At 38.8% G+C, this 23779-nt stretch overlaps 1 protein-coding gene across 1 annotated transcript in view; it reads right to left on the minus strand.

Annotated features, from left to right (window-relative positions):
* The window catches only part of LOC126263381 (neuronal acetylcholine receptor subunit alpha-7), a 327371-nt gene that overhangs the window by 283935 nt on the left and 19657 nt on the right, over positions 1–23779 (minus strand). The window contains exons 5-8 of the mRNA XM_049960473.1: positions 18966–19146; positions 15750–15825; positions 12508–12702; positions 10363–10449 (exon numbers count right to left, since the gene is read on the minus strand). Coding sequence (XP_049816430.1) covers positions 10363–10449; positions 12508–12702; positions 15750–15825; positions 18966–19146 — 539 coding nt within the window. The remainder of the gene's footprint in view (positions 1–10362; positions 10450–12507; positions 12703–15749; positions 15826–18965; positions 19147–23779) is intronic.

Consider the following 23779-nt stretch of genomic DNA (forward strand, 5'->3'; position numbering starts at 1 on the left):
GATCTCTGTGGTCCCGTTTGACTTGCACCCGAGAGGACAGGGTCTGCCTGCTCGGCCGTGCTAGATCGTTGAGCTTCGTTCCGTATCTTGAGTGTGGAAAGGGGCTTGTTCGCAGCGTGTATCCACGTGGGCGCCATTGAGTACACGCACGATCATCTCTGGTTCGCACAGCTGCTAAGGTAGGCAGAAGCCGCGACATTTTTTACTTTTTAAGGCTAGTGGCTGTAGCTAACTTCGAGGTCCCTGTGACATTCTACGGGGTGATTACATGAAGATGTTAAAAACTTTCAGGGATGATGGAGAAGAGTACAGTTGTCAGTTTGAGGTAAGGGACCTCAGCCTGGAAACAACCGAGTCGAAAGTAATAAGCGAAAATCGTCTTGATACCTCTGACAGTGGACTACATGTACCTGTACTGTTATGCTAAGACTGCAGGGTAGCAAACTTGCCGAGGTGACGGAATAAAACGGATGAAAGGCTTGTAAACATGGGCTGTGAAATGCATAACGTAAGAGGTGTGAACACTTGCTCATCTTCGATACTGTGAAACACATCTTTTCTACTAAACAAGTGTCTATAACCCTTAAGGTATGCATTTCAGAGCCCATAATACCTCCTCCAAAAATATGGAAACCTAAGAGCTACCAATAGAAGATATGTCTTTCTCAGTATCGACAATAAACAACTGCTCAATAACGCATATATCTAAACTGATCACTAGTGGTTAGAGCATAGACCTAGTGAGGAGGAGACATGGGTTTGAATCCCGACCATGATACAAATTTTCACTCGTCGGGTTACATTTGATTAAAGTACTCAATAGTTCTGTAGTGGCCGGCCGGTCTGGCCGAGCGGCTCTAGGTGCTTTAGTCCGGAACCGCACGACTCCTACTGTCGCAGGTTCGAATCCTGCCTCGGTCATGGATGTGTGTGAAGTCCTTAGGTTAGTCAGGCTTAAGTAGTTCTACGTTCTAGGGGTCTGATGACCTCAGATGTTAAGTCCCATAGTGCTCAGAGCCATTTGAACCACTCTGCATCTTATAGTCCATGTTTACTAGAATTTTTTTCATGTTTTGGTCCTTAATACTACCACTGGAAGTTGCCTATCCTGTCTTAGCAACAACAGTACCAGTACATGTATTCCACTGCCAAAGGTATCAGAACGATTTTCGTTTATAATTTTCCACCCGCCTGTTCCCTAACCGGAGCCCCTCAGCTCAAATTGATGCGTTTACCCTTCTCATCACCGCTGGAAGTTTGTTACTTCATCACGGAATCATCCTATAAAAGGTAAAGCACAGTCACATATTGCCTGTGCTGTGCCGACCTACCTCGATGCATAGGACGATAGACTGTCGGTCTGGCCACCATGTTCTCCTCATCACTCGCCCACTGAGAACATAATGTCGTGGGTTGCCGAGAAAATTGAACGAAATGACTCTACAGAAACTCAGTTGGACTTTGGCATAGATATGTAGATGCATGGAATGACGTCAAGTAAGCTTATTTCTACTCGAAATTCAGCAGAGTTAGAGCCGTTGTTGCTGCAGCTTGTATATAATATTTCGCATCCCATATTACTCCAAATTTAATTGTAATTGCTCCTACTATACTGTATACTTACACTAAGGAAAATTTCTTTATTTGATATCTATCCTGATAATGCTATTTTAGTGAACAATAGTGTAGTTGCACACAGAAACAGTCCTCCGGAAAGAGTGGTCCCGAGTATCAGTTGCTGACACTTCCCTATGGCCCAAAAGTTTTCAAGTATGCAATAATTGGGCGCCCCCCTGGGACTCGCGCTCTGGGGATTTTGTACAAATTTAATTACGTATATAGACAGTTCATCCATCCCAGGAATCGAGAATCTCCACAATCTCTGCCTGTTATCAACATTGACACTACGAAGATATTGGTCCTCAGAATTCCAAGGCTTTTGAGAATGTTTCAAGTTTCAAGTCAGATAACAAATAGCAAAAGAAATATTCTTTATAATATATATAATTTTCTGATATATATATAAACAGTTTCCAGATTTTTTCATTTCCTTGTACTCTGAAACTTTGCTTCCTCCAAATTTTATGTTTCTATGTCAACGAGACGTATCACATAAATTTCATGAATGAGTTTGCGAGTATCAAAGTATGTGTCACAAATGGCTGTATCTTTTACTCGATTTGACTTAGAAGCTTAACTTTTTTACACCACTGTGAGACCACAGACTTTAGTATGTGACAGAACTTTCAACTTGTCTACCCGTTCCTCAGAAAAAAAAAAAAAACAGATTATAATAGACGGACAGACAGTCGGATAAGAAATGACAAAACAACTTTTTTCATGTAGTATAAACTGAAATTATCAATTTTCGAATTTTTTTCGGCAGTTTTCCTGTAAAACCTTGCTTCTCTCCAAATTTCGTGAGTCTAGATGAACGGAAAGCACCATACAGGTTTTGATGAGAGATTTTACGAGTATGAAAATATGTGACATAAATGGCCTTATCGTTTGACAGCATTAACTTACAAGCTCCAATTGCTTACACCTCCAACTGACCGTAGACCTTAGTATATGACACAAATTTTAACTTCATACGTCTACGCGTTGCTGAGGGAAACGGTTTTTAACAGTCGGTCTGACAGATATACAGGAATGTAGTCCTATAAGGATTATTTTTTTGCAGTCGGAGGCACCAGACCCTAAACATACCAGAGACGTGAACACATCAGTCTAGAATCTTTGAATACTTTTCTGCCTAGTACTACAACAACACTTCATTACATGACAAGCACTGTACACTTCACAACAAATGAATTATGCGTGAGTAGTTATAATTTTGTATTTCACCGTGTGTGCTGTGTAGCGGAGACTTTGTGATATCAATATGTGTGCATGCATCCGTGCGTACGTGTGTGTGTGTGTGTGTGTGTGTGTGTGTGTGTGTGTGTCTGTGTGTGTGTGCGTGTGCGTGTAGCGCAGCTAGTCCTTTTCGTCGAGGCATGGGAGGATGAGGCGCAAGCAGGCAGGCAGCGGATCTGGCTTCCCGGCTGCAGTCGTCGCTCCCTGAAACACCAGCAAACAAGACGTCAGAGTTTGTAGCCTGGGAAGGGGACCCGGGCCGGTGCGAATGTGGTGGCGGGGCTGGGACTGGAGAGTGCGAGGGGAACACCTAGGCAAACCAAACAACTCAAAACAAACGGAACGGAACTTCTCATTTACAGGTGTTAACGTGTGTTCACATTTAGCAGTGAAACAAAACAACAAATTTGAACAAAACTCAACCAAACAACCATTTAACTTAAGTAAAAGAACTCTTAGTGAAAAGAAAAACAAAAAGTAAAGAAACAAGATGGTGATGCCTAAACGCGCGTATCGTCTCTCTCTCCAATACTGAAATTATGTCCGGTTAATTTTTCTCTGAGCTGTTAGTAATTACTTCAGATGATTAAGTCAAAGGATATCTAATTGATTTCTCATTTTTCTGAACCGAGGCAAATTTATTGTTTCTTGATAGCAACAATTATATGAGAGTCGTTTAATAACCTACATCTGTTTTTGTTGTCTTTGTAGACGACTTTTTTCTTTTGCGATTATTAACAGTAATTAAAAATTGAAATGCAAATGATGTAATCACACATCGTTCACAGTTGTTGGTAAATTTATTAATCAATTTTTTTAGTTGGTCACCGCGTAAGCCGTACGGCACCTTTAATATTTTTCATCAGTGATGTTATTTTTGCGTTTTTTTCTGCTTTTCAAAGAAACTAGTATTATTTCTCTCAGATAACATTTTGATGCTTGCTGGTATGTGTATGAACGTTGTAAATTTTATTATAAAAAGCTATAAACTTTTTTAATAAGTTAGTTCTCAGTTAGGAAAGCTGTTCTTTGAGACGCACTTCGCTTATAAGCTACTAACCGAGCTGAACTTCTTCCCATCGAGGATGACTGACTGTAGTCCGCAATCTCTACAAAGATATATAGACGTATCAGGTTCGCAATAGTCAAAGATATGCTTCTGACGTCAGAACGGTACGTTTGCTTGAGTAAGTTGTCACTTCAAATAATTATTTTTTTATACCTGACTACTCTGCCCACAAGAAACGTTTGAAATACTGTGAAATCCTTCCGTGATCGTGTACATACACGGTGGTCCATTGATAGTGACCGGGCCAAATATCTCACGAAATAAGCGTCAAACGAAAAAACTACACGTCAAACGAAAAAACTACAAAGAACGAAACTTGTCAAGCTCGAGGGGGGAAACCAGATGGCGCTATGGTTGGCCCGCTAGATGGCACTACCATAGGTCGAACGGATATCAACTGCGTTTTTTTTAATAGGAACCCCCATTTTTTAATACATATTCGTGTAGTACGTAAAGAAATATGAATGTTTTAGTTGGATCACTTTTTTCGCTTTGTGATAGATGGCACTGTAATAGTCACAAACATATGGTCACAGTTTTTGACGAACAGTTGCTAACAGGTAGGTTTTTTAAATTAAAATACAGAACGTAGGTACGTTTCACGTTTGAACATTTTATTTCGGTTGGTCTAATGTGATACATGTACCTTCGTGAACTTATCATTTCTGAGAACGCATGCTGTTACAGCGTGATTACCTGTAAGTACCACATTAATGCAATAAATGCTCAAAATGATCTCCGTCAACCTCAATGCATTTGGCAATACGTGTAACGACATTCCTCTCAACAGAGAGTAGTTCGCCCACCCTAATGGTCGCACATGCATTGACAATGCGCTGACGCATGTTCTCAGGCGTTGTCGGTGGATCACGATAGCAAATATCCTTCAACTTTTCCCACAGAAAGAAATCCGGGACGTCAGATTCTGTGAACGTGCGGGCCATGGTATGGTGCTTCGACGACCTGTCCACCTGTCATGAAATATGCTATTGAATACCGCTTCAACCGCACGCGAGGTATGTGACGGACATCCATCATGTTGGAAATACATTGCCATTCTGTCATGCAGTGAAACATTTTGTAGTAACATCGGTAGAACATTACGTAGGAAATCAGAATACACTGCACCATTTAGATTGCCATCGATAAAATGGGGGCCGCACCATACATTAATTCTGATGTTTCACTTGTCGCTGCCATCGTGAATTTTCCGTTGCCCAATAGTGCATATTATGCCGGTTTACGTTACCGCTGTTGGTGAATGACGCTTCGTCGCTAAATAGAACGCATGCAAAAAATCTGTCATCGTCCGGTAATTTCTCTTGTGCCCAGTGGCAGAACTGTACACGACGTTCAAAGTCGTCGCCATGCAATTCCTGGTGCATGGAAATATGGTACGGGTGCAATCGATGTTGTAGCATTCTCAACACCGACGTTTTTGAGATTCTCGCGCAATTTGTCTGCTACTGATGTGCGGATTAGCCGCGACAGCAGCTAAAACACCTACTTGGGCATCATAATTTGTTTCAGGTCGTGGTTGACGTTTCACATGTGGCTGAACACATCCTGTTTCCTTAAATAACGTAACTATCCGACGAACGGTACTGACACTTGATGTCGTCCAGGATACCGAGCAGAATACATAGTACACATCCATTGGGCATTTTGATCACAATAGCCATACATCAACACGATATCGACCTTTTCCGCAATTTGTAAACGGTCCATTTCAACACGGGTAGTGTATCACGAAGCAAATACCGTCCGCACTGGCAGAATATTACGTGATACCACGTACTTATACGTTTGTGACTATTACAGTGCCATCTATCACAAAGCGAAAAAAGTGGTCCATCTAAAATATTCATATTTCTTTACGTACTACACGAATATATAATATAAATGGGGGTTCCTATTTAAAAAAGCGCAGTTCATATCCGTTTGACCTATGGCAGCGCCATCTAGTGGGCCAACCTAGCGCCATCTGGTTTCCCCCTTCAAGCTAGACGAGTTTCATTCTCTGTAGTTTTTTCGTTTGATGCTTATTTCGTGAGATATTTGGTCCGGTCACTATCAATGGACCACCCTGTATACACAGAAGAATGCTACTGATCCGTAATGCCGCCTAGCAAGACCGTGTAGCGTTTGATACAATGGACTCGTGTTCTGATGGCACGGATTTCAAACCCTACAAACCATTATGATGTAGGTATATCGTGCTTAAATCGCTTGATTACAGAATGGTGACATAAGTCAGGCTACAGCCTAATTCCATAATTAGCCCCCTCGACCTTGTATTCCATCTCTAATGACTTCGACGTCATCGGGATATTTAATTGTAACTTCCATTTCTTTCTCACGAAAAACTGAAAGTTGCAAATGGTCTCTTTCGTTTTTGGTACTCCTAAGTGTATTTTTTGCTCAATAGATTGGATTTTATATATGGAGGTAATGCGTATATAACATAGCGGCAGCCCCACGAATTCATTTGCCTTAAAACAATGATCTCCTCCTATTATAAGAAGTATGGTCTCGTGTGTGAAATTGTAGCCTGATGATACGACGGAGAACTCCACCTTTGGTCAACGGACCATGCCGTGCAAACTGATTTCGGGCAATTTAAATCAAACTATGACCACAATGTTCAGTGTTCATCTGACGCATCTAAGAAACTAGCTCCAGTTATGTCTCTCACCTATGGTTTTCTACGAAACAGGTTTCTTCTCTTTCAGAAGAACATGACTTTTTGGTGCCTACATTTGCCTGTTTCGATTTATAGTTCAGTAACTACTACTTTTTACTTGTTACGTGTACCGGGATACCTGCATGTAGTCACTTCGTTCATGCTTACTTCTACTTAGACCAGTAACCACATTTTATTTTGGGAAGTTTAGGAAAATACATTGTCCAGTAACGATGTATTTTTTTTTTCGTGACACTCGTATTTAGATCCTTCTCGTTTCATTTTATTCATACTCCGAAGTACTTCTAGCACGTTGTTTCAATTTATACTTAAGGGTCAAAATTTAATGCGTGGCGCGAGTTTTTTCGGCGGTCCTACATTTTCGAAAACAATGTAAAAGAGGGAAAGTTTCATCCTTATTTAACTGCACGTAAACTGGTAATTAAAACGATTAACGCCTAATACTATATCTAGAATTCAGCCTACCGCACTTATTAAAGGTTTCCAGACCTTATATTATGATTGAATTGTTTTTTTATAGTAATAACTGAGTGTACTTAAACTATTCTTCCTCTTCTTAAATAACGCAAGGACTGTTGACAATGAATTTTTTTGCGTCTTTTAATGTATGAAACATCGACGTTTCATTTCTTTGAAGTAATAGTTTTTAAGACAAAATTTTAAAAATGGCGACTTTAAGAAATTCTCTTAACAGCAAATGATTTTTATATTTAACTATCGTTTTTACATGTTGTTTAATGCAAATAAATGAAACACAGAGCTTACAAAAATAAAAATGCTACACTAAAATATACAATAAAACTTCCGACAAAAAGAAAAAAAATAGAACCTAAAGTCGAAAAATAAATTTAAGACTCACGATGACCTGTGAAAAATTAAAATATTTCTTCGTTACCCAACAGACAACGTATAGTACGACATCCCATGTGCACTATTATAACGAACGCAAGAGAAAAATAAACAAGTAGAACTTTCCGTTAACGGACAAAATCCTTTGAGATAGGTCTGGGAATGGTTTGGTATGGTAACTACTTTTATGAGAGCGTCATAAAATTGTGCGATTTGCGTCGTCGTCTGAAGATACACGCTTTGCTTGAAAACGCCTGTCATACGTTTCCAACACCAGCGATGATAACGTTATATCCATTGTCCCTCTGCAGTCCAAGAACAAAATTTTCTAAAAATCACATGCTATGAGGGACTTATATTAGAAAACTAAACAGACAGCTAAGTAGGTAAATCTACGTTTATTTTATTTTACCTATTAACGGTCTTTCTGAAGTCGGAGGCATGGTCTCGGCAACCATATTAAGGAAAAACGTTAGAGAGAGAAGAACGGTGACATCTGTGGGGAGAAAGCACTACTAAAAATCATCATCGTTACCAAGTTCAAGAATCTACTGTAAGAATATGGCAATGTTGAAAATTGTTTTGAACTTTCTAGGTTCCAAATAAATGCATTACTGGTCTGAAACGGTGGTTACTTATTTCACTGATAACTGCAGATGAAAATAATTATAAAAGGTCGAAATGCAACTCTCTGAGTTTGCTTCACAAAAAAGCAACACACAGTTTCGACCGTGAAAAATGAACGCAAATTCAGATTTCAACGAATGTATTACATCTTTCAGTTGAATCTGTTCATAATTAGAACTATTCTTTCCAAACAAACAAACAAAAGTACTGTGTCGATATTTCTGCAAAATATTCAGGTGGTTAGATTTTCATGTTAAAACAAAATCAAACAACTTAAATACAGTGCATCTACCATTGTATTTTTAAGCAAACAAAAATTGTAAGGTAAATAATAAAAGGAAATAAGCGGACGGATCAGGGCCATAGGCACCGACGTCTTCCAAATTTACATACACATTTCATTTCTTCATTAAAATTAGTATAATCTTATTTTCTGTATTATTTATATGCTAATGCAAATACGTTATACATTTTCGATATTTTGTACAAGAAAGGGAAATACTGAATTTTCATGCAGGATAAACACAGAAAGCCGGTGCCTATGATAGATAGGAGACAAACCGTAGCAGCCACATACATCAGACTGCAACATACAAATACAGCTCCTGTCTGTGTTACGTTTTAAAGCGTTGTTTTTCTGGGAGCGCAAAGAAGAATGTCTCAATTATATGCCAGCACCATATCTTTACCTTTAACCGTCTTGCTGCTCTGCCGTAGTGGTTTTTGTTGAGCTCTAAAGGAACTTGTACACACTGTTTATAATTAGGACATTCTTCAAGGCTTCTAAACTGTGTGCTATTCTTAGCCTATGGTAGGGTGTAAAGAGTTACTAATGTTCATGTTGCACGTTCAGCTATGGCTCTTTGTGAGTGCTTGTGTTGGTCTACTATGAAAACTAATGTATATACTACTTTTACTTATCTCAGATCAAGCCATAGTGGTAGCAATAATTCGTCAACTTTTATGTACACAAATATGATGCGTCTATTTCGAGTGATTCTGGAGCAACTGTCTCGTGTTTCACTACTTTTGGCTCCGTTCAAAACTAGCGCGAAGACAGACTGAAAATATTTTCACAAACATTTAACAGTATCAACATATTTTCAGCCACTTTTAGAAGCAACAGCCATTGTTGCTCCTTTATATTTTGTCATTTGTTTTTTTTTAGGTACAAAATAATTAAGCAGTCTTTTTATCTTACAGTTTTGTTTTAATCTTCCTGTTAGTTTGAAATTTAGAAATGCAGTTGAGTCAAGTAACTTGTAATTACATGATGATACTTTAAAAAGGCAATAAAAAGCATACAGTTAGAGTCACAGAATGCTGGGAATTACTGCAGTTAAAGAATCTGATGCAAATAATGGAGAAAAGACTATTGTAGCCTAGTGGTCGAGGTCTCAGAACCATGTAACAGACCGGGCCTGGCACAGTCGTTACGGAGTACACCCGTCATACTGAAGGCACGGGGAACTACAGCTAGCGTGTCACACATTTACAATTAAATCCGGGCGTGTCTTCGAGAGTGCGCGCTCAACTAAATGTGTGCAGCTCTAACTACGCGGCAATCAAAGTTGGACAATGCAAATCTACGCTTTCAAAAAACTCTGCACAAATCGAACCACCTAGTGCGCTAAATCATTCAGTCTTTGCAGGTGTTCAGGTGAAAAATTTTCAACATTCACCACACAAGAAATCTAATTGTTAACAATACACAGGACGCATTACCAAAATGTTTCGTTCCTCCTGGAAAAAGCTGTGAGCAACACACAAACGACGTTTGCATAGCAAGTGAGTAGATAAAAAACACACAGTGTAAAAAAAAATGAAAATATACACAGAATAAACAAACACATACACATATAAATGAATATAATGAACCACTGAGGATAGAGCCATAAGAAGAGAAACAATGCTGACGGTCATAACAGCAGCATTTTAAGAATAGCTAGTAATAGTCGTAGAGTAGTAGAGACAGTAGTAGTAGTATAGTAGTAGTAGTAGTAGTAGTAGAGAGGAATAGTGGGAGTAGTAGCAAACGTTCCGGAAGAACACAGCAGAGCAAGAACAGGATGAGAAGGTTGGACCGCTCGGGATAGGGGAGTGAAGGGATCACCGAACGAGGGTGAACTATGCCATCCCCAAGACAAGGCAAGGCAGTACGGAGAGGCAAGACAAGTGAGCGCAAAACAAGACAAGAAAAGTGCCACCCCCCTCTGTCTCGCAAGCACCAGCTGCGCCAGCTGTCCTGCTTTACCTAATAAGGGGACAGCGTCGGAGGTGGCTGGCATCGTCTCGGCCACCATGTTTAGGAATACTGTCAGAGACAGGAGGATAGTAACACCTGTAAGGGGAGAAAAGAACACAACCAGTTAAGGGGGGCCGGCATACACAAGCTAAGGCCAGTGCCTTCCCAACAATAAACTGAAACGCTCAAAGATCTCGACACTCTCGATCCACTCCTTTAGGTGCTATCATTTCCCATGTAACCTTGTTCCGAATACAACTATATGCTTATATTTAGGTAAAATTAATTTCTACATTTAATTTTGATGATTAAGGGTATAGTTTTTTTTATTAGAAATAACTACTTGTACCACAGAAGTTATCACTAAAAATGAGACTTTTATTCGTGTGTCTCCCACTGCTGCTGGGTATAGTAACCGACCCACACGTTCTATCCAGAAAAGACATGAAAAAATCATTCACTGTACTAGAACTTACCCTCGTTTAAAGCGAAGCTATTTTAAGAGGAAAAATGTATTATTATTGTCAGTTTTACGAGAAACCACTATCTTCCGGTGGGATATGTGATGTTTCGTACATGACATCTACCAATAAAACAACTTGCCGATCTTCCGGAAGGAAAGTTCTTGAAAATGTTCCCATCTAGATAGTTAACAAATTTGCAAAAACCAAAACAAAAAATTAAACCTTACAAAAGACGGAAATTAAATAATTAATGCGTCGGAATTGAACACTTCGAAAGTACTGCAAAAAATCTTTCAAAAATAAAATAAGGGATAAAATGACACATTCATGCAAATTTTTTAGATACTGGCATTTACAGATCCATTTTATTTTAATTCTAGTGTACTTTTTCTTAAAAAATTGAATTTACATTTGTTTTAGATGACATGTTTAGGTTTTCTTAGTTGATTATACAATGTTTACAGTAACATTATAAACATAAGTTAAAAACATTTTTAAGCTCAGATTACTTACATGTTTTTTTTTATTATGAAGTGACACTCAATTACATTACCTTTACTTGGCTGATGTTCCTAAACATTACACAAATTAATAAAAGTGATACTCGTAGGACAGGTCTAATCAAAGGAATTCTCATAAAATCTAAAATATTCACCTGCGCTGTAAAAGAACAACATGTAGTACAGTTTTTAACATCTTAAAGTCACTTAGATCTTCACAAACCTCTGTTGGGAATAAGCGAACCTATACAATTGCAACAGATAAATGTTTACAAAGACAACTTGCATCATACTATGAGTGTATATACGATTAAGTGTAAATGTGTTATGGTATCAGTGTATCTGTGGGTTCGGCATTATCTTTTCTGTTTAGTCTGATCGACAAGGAACCAACCACCAAGAGTCTGGGCATGCAAAGCAAGCAATGGACAAAACGAAACGAAAATATAAGCATGGGATATAAATGAAAACAAAGTGCCGTCCTAATGTCCAGGCAATACAACTCAACAGAAACATAACCGCACTATAAGAAACATATTCTGAGGAACTTCCAGTATGTCAGCATTTTCATTAACAATTATGTTCCCGCCGTTATCAGGCAAATGTTTGTAACATAATTATGACACCTTAATCATTACAGAACTGTGTACAGTAAGCTACATACAACGGTTTATTTAAATGTTGCAAGCAATGTGTATTAGCATTGAATGAAATGGTTTGCATTTAGTTCATACGAGAAAATTACTCTGTGAAAAGTGCAACAATTTTTTGCCATGTTACAGTTGCTCACAAATGCTAGACAAAAGGAAGCTCCTGCGAGAACTTTACTGTACCTAATGTTAGTTTCTCTCCACACTCGTGTGGTAGAGTGAACCCAAGGAGTGTCATAGACGAGATCATTACACAAGGAACGATCAAATTCACCGTGTAAAACAGGGTCCGTCGCCGGATATGAACGACGAAAGTTATGTCAACGTAGGGCTCTGGACAGCAAGCATATTCTTTAACGTTCTTTTCCCCTGGCATGCCTGAAAATATAGCACAAACAAGGGAAAGGGGGGCATAGAATACAAAAAACTTTGAGAAATCATAGGTAAGAAAAAAGAAGCCAACCTTTAAACAAAAAGAGTGGCTGAAGAAGGATATAAATACGTAACAAAATGAATGAATACCTGAGCGAGAAATATTACCTAAAGATAGTTTTTCGCCTGAGTCCGGTGGCAGAGTAAAGCCAAGAACAGCCATGGAGGCGATGAGAACACATGGAACAATAAGGTTGAAAAAGTAGTACAGGGTCCGGCGCCGTATGATAATGATAAAAGTTATGTCTATATAAGGTTCGGGGCAGCAATTGTAGTAAATTTCGTTCCTTTTCCCGGGAACACCTGGAATGAAGAAATAAAGGACAGGAGCAAAGATGGAAGCTCTCTAGGAAAGAGAAGAACAAATAAATGATGCATTCAAACAAAATCAAAACAAAATATTTTAATCGTATAACTTCATATGTTATCCATTCCAATTCCAATCACTTGATTTAATAACTGAAAGTTTATGCTGCTCTTTATTTATGTACTTGATTTATAATGGGAAAAAATACAGTTTGATAAGCAATGGGGCAAGCATTTCTACACCTCTGGGCTGCCCCATCATCTGTGTTTATTTATATATGGTTTTAGGAAAGCCTTTGAAAGTTCTTGTTCATTTTGTAATAGCCTTTTTTTAAACTAGAGAAAGAATAGAAAAGGGAAATAACGGAGGTTTTGAAGCATTTTGGCAGGTTAGGTAAGGAGGGAAAGGAGGAAAAATTTTCCTACTCACAAGGGTTCGGTCTGTGATCAAGTTTTCAAACTTCTCGCCTTCCACGAGCTCTCTCGCGTCCAATACTGAACCACTACACCATTGGCGCTGCCTCGGCCAGGGCTTTCCTCAAACCAATGGAGCTGCCATATAGATTTGTTAAGCTACTTCTCGTTTGATTTAGAATCAGATTGAGCAATATATGTAGTCATAAATTAAAAACCACAAGACATATGCGAGGCTAGATGGGACGGCATCGTGTTGCACCTGTTTTGGGCGAGTAGCCATCAACAGAGGGCAACGGAAAAATTTTTCATTGACTGTGCCCGCAGCTTTAGGAGTTTGACACCGCCCCGCCTAACCGCACTTGTACTACAAACAGCTTTGTCATTCAATACTGCTCCAGCGTTTACCTGCCATCGAACAACTGAATCAAACAAAAGCAGTATCGCTTTACAGAGCTATTTGCTATCCAATATTACCTCTCATAATGGATGTGAAAATTGCTACAAAAATTTAATTCATTTGAAAAAGATATTACTGATTTTGTGACAGCTCACAATTAAGACATACAAAATTAATTTCTTTAATGTACTGGCAATGACTTGAAAGTATCAGAGAATAATAAAGAAGAAAAGTAAGTGAAATTTCATTGTCTGAATGACTTAAAACGTTAACTTGAAAATACAACAGGGCCCGTTAGCGCGCTCGCGGCGTGACGCATGCGTAAAATGAGCAGTGCGCAGCACACTCGTCGCAGTTCGAGCGACTGCCGCTTTGCGGCGCCACGTGCCTGTTTGAAGCTCCTCCTCAACCCGTTCGCAGCATGTGTAGTTACGGAGCACAGCAAGAATATACAACACGAAAACACAATGATAATGTCACTTTCCGTTTTCCAAAGTCTCTACTGGAACAAATGCCACGCCGAATTAGTGCTCACTAGCTTTAAATCCGTTCTCACGCAATATTTTTTTTCGCAAATTTTATACAACCTGGTACGAATTGTAGACTACAATGATACAGATGCCACGTGACTATTTTGTCGCCTTGTTATAACCGAAAGTTAGAATTTCAACGTGATCATCATTGTTGTCATCTAGTACATGAACCTTCCGGAAGGATCTTTTGAACTAGGAGAGGGTAGAGGGCTTTTACTTACCTGGCAAAGAAAGCCGATGCAAGAGTCAACAAAATAGAGCCAGATCCGTCTTCATGTCACTGATTCTGATTGTTAGTTTCTAGTAGATTGTATATTTCTGACAACCGTATCTAAAATCTCATTCATCAGTATCTAACACAAAAAACGTGATAGAACAATTGAGTAAGAGTATTTTAAAATAGTTGACTCGATATGAATAAAAATTACACACACACACACATAGTAATCAGTCTCTGATACTGCTGTGTCACTGATCGAGAGATGTTTTCAGTTGCGAGTTGTGACTCAAGCACGTGTAATAAAATATGATGCAATACATTCGGAACATCATTTTGTTGTGAATGCGCAACTGTTTTATTTTCAGTAGTTCAGTAGGTACAAAACTGCGACTTTTAAGGATTCTTTAGCAATTATCTACAGATATGAGGGTACTTTACACAGTACTGCACAAAGAATACAGTAAAGTATAATTTCAGGTTTTAACCGTTAGAATACAGTAGGTAACGTCAGTAAACATAATGTTTGTAAAATTATTAATAACTATTTAGAATATACTGCTCTCCAGTTACTTAACGAAGAAAAATTACTAGAATCCAAATGTTTCTTGATAGAGAAGGTATATAAATATATATCACCTACGGATTGACTTGAATTTTCGAAACTTGTGGTGAGTACAACAAAAGAAGAGATTAGTTTGTTGTCTCGTACCTCGATCTTCGTATACATCACTAAATTAACGTAAATCTGTTTTTAGTACGAAGACTGTGCAGTTACAACTCTCGCTCATAGACGCTACCATACAACATGGTTTCACGGTTACCTTACTGACACTGGGACAGAAAGTAAGTAGGAAAAAAAAACCATGTTTCTCAGCGGGCAGCAGCTTTAAAATCGTTTCTGCAGTAGACTTAGCTCGTAGTAAACTACGTAACGATCCATATTTTCTTTCTCAAGTTTCCACAAGATGGAGAAAAATTCCAGCTTCTGGAACAGTTCCACAATTATGGGCATCTAAGTGCTGTTTAGAATCTAACTACACACTGAGTTCGGGTTAAGTAGGATTTCAAGCAATAGAACGAGTGAAAAAGTGACAGGTCACATCAGTTACAGTGATTTCATTACTATATATAGAGAGGGGCCCCTTTTTCGCTCGTTCGTTATCTGAAACATAAGCATTGTAAATTTTAGTATGTTCTACATATGCAAGAATGAGAAAACTCTTCTGCTGATATTATTGAAATATGAGGTCTGGAATTTTAAGTTAGTGAAACTCAGGACTGAAAATCATCAAACAGCTTAGAGCAGACGTTGTTTCAAGTACGAAGTGCCTTTGAAGTAAGTTTTCTGAGCAAGCAATCTGAATTTGAAAGGAATTTTTTTTTTCTGGTTTCGCAGAGAATGATTGTACTCACAAAGCGGTGTTCGTAATGAAAACATTGGCTGTGTGGGGGAGCCGCACTGTCGAGTGGTACATACCTAGGAGATCCCATTCACCGTTCGTTATGAAGCTGCTGATGTCTCCGCCCGTGTCGTCTTGTAGCTGCAAATCCAGCTGTGAAAAGCAAGTCCACGCGTCAGTTCGAACAAAGGCGGTGTCATCGGTTTCTTATAGACAAATGATCTACTAGTAAGTACAAGTAGGAGTGTGAGAGAAGTTATTTCCAGTAAACATGAAAACGGATATTTGAGAAACCACGATTTTGCTATGTGTTCTTCAAAATGTTAAGGACATTCAAGGTATCCGAAAAAAAAAAATTTGTAAAAGGTGCGGTTCCTTTTCACTTAACCATTCTCATTTTTACTGTAAAAATCTACGTTGCATGTAGTTACGAGAATTTTCTCTGCATTGAAATAGTAAATGTGTTTTTCTTCCTCCATACAGATTTCGTCCATTTTACTCACGTGATAATCACGTGGCACATGAAACGGATATTACGTCGTGATTGATGGCGGCAAATAACATTTCTTAGTTCTCTCCATCTACAGATAACGGATCAACAGAGGATTTGAGCGGTGGCTTGTAAAAAGTTCTTATAGCTGGTTTCGGACAAACAAAACGGTTTGATTTCTAGGGCTCTCGCGACGTTATTTCCCAGTGTGCATCCAGTGTGGCGATTTCATATTTCTGTTCATTATATTTTGACAACTGGAGGAATGAAAGATCGGTGGTTAACGTCTCTTCGAGTATGTTTGGAGATGGATTATAAGCTCAGATCGGTCATGGATTGGAAAGAAAATCAGTCGTATTCCGGCGTTTGTCTCAATCCAACTAGGGAAACGTAGAAAACCTAAATCTCGATGGCCGGACCGAAGAATTAATCCTGCTCCTCCCGAAGTCGAAATATCATCGAATAAGTCTGTGAAATATTGTGCCGAAGAGCGGTATCCCGAAGCCAACCAGAAAATCGGAAATATGGCTTCGACTGACACAAAAAGCATAGCAAATTTTGAAAGATTCTTGACAATTATGGGGTTTGTAATTTTCGTGGCATATTTTACGGATGAAATATAATCTGCAGTTAAGTTTGGTCAAATACATTGTGGAACTGTAACTTCTCACGATAATTATTAACGTCAGTGACAAAACAATCTTCATCCTCATTGTTAAAACCGTCAACAGTTTCCCCAGGGATGAAATATTTGTCATTGTCATCACTGGTAAAAATCGTCATAATCCTCAGTGATAAGACAATCGTCAAAATATCAGGGAACTTAACCATCACAATCATCAGTGATTTAACCATCACAGATTTTTTTTAATTTTTCTACAAAATTCATTTCCTACCTAAGCTGTAGCACTCTTAGTTCTTTTCAGACAAGTCCCAGACAGCTTTGACTGGGATAAGGAGGCTCCCAATAGGAAATATTAGACAAAGAGTACTAGTTTCAGCATTTGTCTCAAACTGAGGGGAACTGCCCGAATGTCTTGTTTGGAACCGGAGGCTTTCAACTATTTGATATTTGTTCCTGAAACAGCACTGTCACAGACAAAATATGAGGAAGGGCTAGTTTTTGTGTTCGTGTATCTGTTAATGCATGTAAGACAGTAAGGGCAAATATTTGGCCGGTATCTCTTGATGTGTATCTATTCTCGTCATCACCATTATTGGTAAAAACATCATCATCATCATCACAAGAAGTAAGTTGGCGCAGTGGTTAGCACGGTGGGCTGTTTAAATCAGTGTCAGGCGAATGAAATTTCGGTCTGCTCTGGTTCCCCTAAATTGCTTAAGGGGGGTAGGACGTCAAACGGGTCAACTTGGAGCAGGACAGGCATCACGCGACATTTTAATTTCCAGTGTCTATACTTTTACAAATAAATTCATAAAACTTTGTCAGCATCTTAGGAAGGATTCAGGATTCACACTCATTGCAGTGAAAGTTCGAAAACATAACAAAATAATTTTTTTTACGTGCGAAATTTCATCATTTTTTCACTTACTAATGGCTGCATTTGTTGTTATAGGTACACTTTTCTGCATAAGTTAGATTCTTCGGTGAATTTTGCACAGCATACATACCATACTCACAGGTGTATGAAACTCTAGAATTTATTTAATTTATGAAAAAACGAATGAACTGTTATATTTTAAACTTCATGATTACAAAAAAACACAAATTTTATAGTTGATTACCTCAATTTTTACCACAGTTTTTAATAGATTTGGAAAATTCTAGAGTTTCATACACCTGTAAGTATGGTTTGTATGCTGTGCAAAATTCATCGAAGAATCTCACTTACTTACGAAGAAAAGTGTACCTATAGCAACAAATGCAGCCATTAGTAAGTGAAATAAATGATGAAATTTCACATGCAAAAAAAAAAATTATTTCATTATGTTTTCGAACTTCCACTGCTATGGGGGTGAATTCTGAATCCTTCCTGGGCATGCTGACAAAGTTTTATGCATTTATTTGTAAAAGTATAGACAGCGGAAATTAAAATGTCCTGTGATGCCTCTCCTGCTACAAGTCGGCCCGTTTGACGTCCTACCTCCCTTAATGTAAACGCCAGAATCCTTGTGCTCCATGTCTAATAAAGCCGTCATCTGTTGGTCGTTCAAACCTGATCTATATTTTCCATCGTCATCAATTTCGGGGTTATAGCCTTCGCCATCGTCACCTAGAGGAAAATCTATCTTCACTATTGTCAGTGGAAAACTCATCATTGTCATTAAATTCAATAGCGAGACATTGGTATTCATCGTTGGGGAAGGGGAGAGGGGACTTCCGTGCCCCTTACGGTAACGACGTTGGCAGTCGTCGAAATCTCGGGTTTTATTCTTACCGAAAAAAAATTATCCACGTTTTATGTTAACGTCCACGGCCACTGCTGAAGCATTTGCGGCTGAGAACGACACATTTCTCAGTTCAGGGCGTAACATTACAAAGCCACATCTAGTGACACACGGTTACATGTACGTCGCCGTAGATGAGGTCAAGTTTTAATGAAACTCTGCGTCATACACATTGCGATATCCTTTGCAAAGTTAGTCTATGTGTCCGTGTTCTTTGCAGAGTGCAACACTTCCCGAAGTTGAGCGGAGGAATTACTGCACATTTACTAGTACAGGCTGAGAAAATTCTACACGTGACATGCAGTGACTATATGGAGAGTGAGTGGATTATCTCTATTAACAGTGTTTTCAGAATTAACAATGAAATGGCATTTCTGCTATGCTGTTGGGGTACCTGAAAGCCGTCATAGGTCCAGCTACCGAACTTCATCTCACACCGCTGATCATCAAAGGGGAACCACGTAATGTCTATCTTGCATGTACTCTTGAAGATGCCCGGTGGAACGTACAAGCAGCTACCGTTATTTCTGACCACAACGTTCGTTGGATACGTCCCGTCGAAACCCTCATCAGCACTTGTGGTGGAAAAGTTGAAAACAACAGAGTTACAGGCAAGAAAAGTAAGTTAATCTAGTGTGATCTCAAATTTCATTTACAAAAAAAAAATAAAAAAATAAAAACTCAGAGAGGAATTTCTTCATAGATTGTCACAGTTAAAAGAGTAGAAAAAGAAATCAAAAATACTTTCTTTGAGAAAAAAAGGCAAAATTTATAGTAGCAGTACTGTTAAACAGAACAGTTGAAGTATTTTAAATGTGTCTACTTTTTTGTCGTTGTTGAAAAGATGAGAATTTGGAGAATGGTATGTGGGAGTATCACGAGAAGCCGGACTGGGAGGAGATACACTGGCGGCGTGTGCCGGCAATGTGTCTCGCACCAGCCCGCAGGGAGCACAGTGGCCCACAACAACGGCAACTGACAGACCGTACCTGGCACCGGGCACTAATGCTCGGGATTACCCCTTTGATTGATTTAGTTATTTATTAGGTCACACAAAGAGTAAATATTCTTTTTTTTTACTTCCATGTATGTAAATATTAATTATTTTAAATTAAATTTAAACACTTTAACACAGAAAGCATGTTACAGTGCAGCCCGTTGAAGGACGTTATGCTCTGGTATTTATTTTAGGTTTTTTTGTTTTTTTTCTTTTAAATAATTGTGGTTGTTTACAGGAAACATTTTTTTTGTTTCACAGAATATTGCAGTTAGATTCCGCAGGCATCGCCGGCTGATACCGACATTCGCGAATCGCTGAATATGGCAGACTGAGCGCGCTTTGTTTTGGCACCAGAATAACTGTCGATGAAAGATACGCAGAGAATACAAGCGCGCCCCGAATGGTCAGACCGAATCACCGAAAGGACTTTATAATGGATGGCGATTTGCTGATCAACCGATGCCGGTACGTCTTTCATACCTAAACCTTAATTAATAACTGGGATGTTGCGATCCCAATACTATTTATTAATGTAAAAATCTATTACCGTCTGGACCGCAAATCTTTTTTATTAACATAATGTCGGTTACAACGTCTTATGTACCATCAGATATAAAATGCTTGACTACGAATAGCACCGTCAATGTTAACCGCAGTATTTTAAGGAGCAAACTTACAATACTCCAGTTCACACTAACGTGCTATCTGCAGTCATTTTGGTGGTGAGGGGATACTGCATTGTAACCAGTCATACGTTAATAAAAATAGACTTCATGCGTTATGACTGCCTCCATATGTTTTGTGCATCATTTCTAGCATATTATCGTAACCAGCACTCCTTCATAGATATGCGTATCGCTGTATAGTATTTAATATGTTCATGCATACACTTAACGATTTATAACTTTAGAAAGAAGAAAAAAACACGATATTACTGCTGCAGAACGCTCTTGGCTCCTGGAAACCTCGACTTACGTCGAATTCTCTGTCTATACCAGCGGAAAGGAAAACATTAGCCACAGAAACCCATCCGCCTTCCAGATTGACGGATTTGTAGCCCAGACGAAGACGCACATTTCGAGTGTCAGTTTGACGTATCGATAGGCGTTTAATTTAAGGATGAATTCAACGGAGATGTTCCGTTATTAATCGTGTTTCTACTCGTTTCCAATTCCACTCGATTCTGCGTAGTGATATACTCAATGGACATTCGTCGCACTCAGCATATCGTATTTTCAGTAGTTACAAACACTTCGTAGCTCCACGAGTTTACGAATAAAATCTCCTGCACTACAGGACTTTCAAAGACACTACTTTGTGGCCAAACGCGGCATTCTCAGTCTGTTCATTCGGCGATGCGCAATTCGCAATGTTGCCAGGTCTACTACGTTAATGTAATCCTTTTAATCAACTAAGAGACGACAATCAGAGAGTGCAGAACCAGGGCAAGTGGATTCCCGTGGAACGAGCTACACTGTACAGGCGAAATGGTAATGTTTATTTTACAGAAAACATAGAAAGAAAGAAAAAAACAAGAAAAGGAGTCTGACAGAAAGCAGAGAAGTTGTGGCGTATACTTAGTGTGGCCGTCAGCCAGCCAAGTATTAGAGTTATGTTTTAGTTAGAGGTTAAAGTCGTCACTGCCGAGCGTCCGCAGAGCCATCTGGTGAGAGACGAGGTCGTCCTGACCGTCTTCAATGCCTGTCAGCCTGCCAGTCCTGCGAAATATTTAGACACTTCGTTTTAATATTGTTTCAGATTAAGAACTGCTAGTTAGAAGTAGATAAGTACGTTTTAATGTGTAGTTTTTTTGTTTCATGGAAAAGAGAATTCTAGTGGATTTACCTTAATTTTTCCTTAAGCACAACTGCAACAGTTAATTTAACTGTGTCTGTTATGAGAAGAACACGAAATTTATAAAATGGCAAATGAAAGGTAACGTAATTTTAAAGTTAACCTTTTTTTTTAGTCAGTACAATCTAGTTTACTATTTTGCTCAGAGAATGACAGATCGTATATGAAATTAAGCAAGTTCGAAATGTGAATGAATGCATGCCAGCTAAATGTGTTATCATATTGTTTTCATCTCTTCTTTTTTTCTGTCTCAGGGCACAAAAGGAGGTAAGTTATTTTTAATAATGGCACTATCACATTCCATTTAAGTCTGGTTGCTTTTCAATTTATTGAAATGGCGTTTAAATGACAAAGGGAGAGAGAGGAAGCGTTACATACCCTGATTGTTGTTGTCTAGTCCTACCGATAGAGACAGATAGAAACCCAAGAGAGGCAAGCAGAGGTGCCGGTACGAGGGGACGGTGGCCGTTGTTGATCGCACGTGCTGTGTCCATCCCACAGCCATACTCTCACACACATTCTCGCTCGCTCAGGACACAATAGAGGTATTCTGGAAAGAAGGTACTTCCCTTCTCGGGGCCCTCGCCTTCCGATTTTCTCTCTCTCTCTCTCTCCACGGTTCGTCGCAGCGACAGCAAGAAATTAAAATCAAGACACAAAATGAGTATTGAGAACATGTTCCAGGCAACTCCGTTTTATGTACAATAGATGAAATAAACCTTCTAGTTACTTAATAAACAGCTGAAATCTTTGCTCCTTAGCCAAAGACCAAGAAAAGTGCAAATAATAGCTCATGCTAGTAGCTACAGCTAATATGAAGCCTGTATATAGTTGATTGCGTGTGGTGGCAGAATTTAAGCAAGGATGCTATTTGTCTAAGCGGGTAAATGCTATATATATATATCGTCCTTAATTGAAGGACTTGTTGCTTTATACAGTTATCCACACATTTGCTCTCGATATTAGATAGTCGGCTGACTGATCGATTCTCCAGAATATCTCTATTGGCTTGAATACCGAATTTTTTTTCATCCTGAGTTGAATTTCTCATCTCCTCAGTCCACATGTGTATATGCAAAACTTACTTGTTTCGTTCCTTACAGTACTATGTAGTATTTTCTTTTAACTTGACCCTGAAAACAACGTTCATCGTTTATATTAAATTCTCACATTTCTAAAGACAATACATGTGGATTATCTATTCATGCCATTTTCCTTTCGTTCCGTTTTACTTTTTCAGATAGAAACATGGTTGCTAGCAAACCATCGTTTGAATATTTGTGGCACATCCATTTTATGGATCTATCCTTTTGTTAATATTACTGAAATGAAACAAGCAGAGGACAATTGTAGCTAGCATGATACTTTTCTAGGAGATCGGAAATGTTGTCTGACTCAACACAAAACTGAAATTCTATAACTAAGGTCTCTAACTTTTACAGTATTTTTACAACTGACGTCAGATCTTGCCATTGGTCTTCGTCTTAACCCAATCGGAAAAGTGTGCAATTGCAAATAAGTCATTCCCCTACATCATTTGTATCTTCTTTACTATAAACGACATATTAGGAATATATACAAGGTAAATCGAAAATAGTGAGCAAGTGCGATGAATCGGAATCCTCATGCAATAATAAGCAGAAAAGCAGTAACAACATGTGTCCGGAAATTATTATTTTCCGAGTTATGACACAGTCTTTATGGCTACTGTCGCAAATGAGTGTGTTTCATCTGGTTCTTGAAAAATACAATAAATTTCTTATGTTCACTAGGATGGAATGATTTTAGCAGGCAAGAGGGATAATGTCGTAGCAGTACACTCGACAGTTTGAATCCGAATGCATCTTAGTGCACATAATAATGGTGGATGGATAGGTAGATAAGGAACGAATTAACTCTCCCTCTCGCCTTACCTACCAAATTTCCTTACATAGTATTGCGGACAAACCGACGTATGAAGCAACATCTGTCAATGATGAAGCCATAGCAACGCGCTGAGGACTATTCACCTGTTAGATAGACACTTGAACCATTCGAAAAATTCACCGAGTGACAGGTTCAAAGAAGAGTTGCACACGTATTAATATTGCATTCTCGTAACTATGAAACTAAACAATTCCAAATTCATGCGGATGTAAAATTCCCTTCCGGTTCTTACCTGAGGAATCCAATCATCAGCTATTCCCACTGTTTTCGATGCGCCTTGTTCAACAATCGGCATTCGCCAAATTTCATTTTTCGTTCTGCTGAAGTTCGATTTTGTAGCCAAGCACACCAGGCCAAATATTAGCCAATTTCCTAAGAGACATCATGCTAATAGTTCACTGTCCGAAGCAGGCTCTAGTCTTGAAAAT

Source organism: Schistocerca nitens, chromosome 6 (assembly GCF_023898315.1).
Source record: "Schistocerca nitens isolate TAMUIC-IGC-003100 chromosome 6, iqSchNite1.1, whole genome shotgun sequence".
NCBI classification, from domain to species: Eukaryota; Metazoa; Arthropoda; class Insecta; order Orthoptera; family Acrididae; genus Schistocerca; species Schistocerca nitens.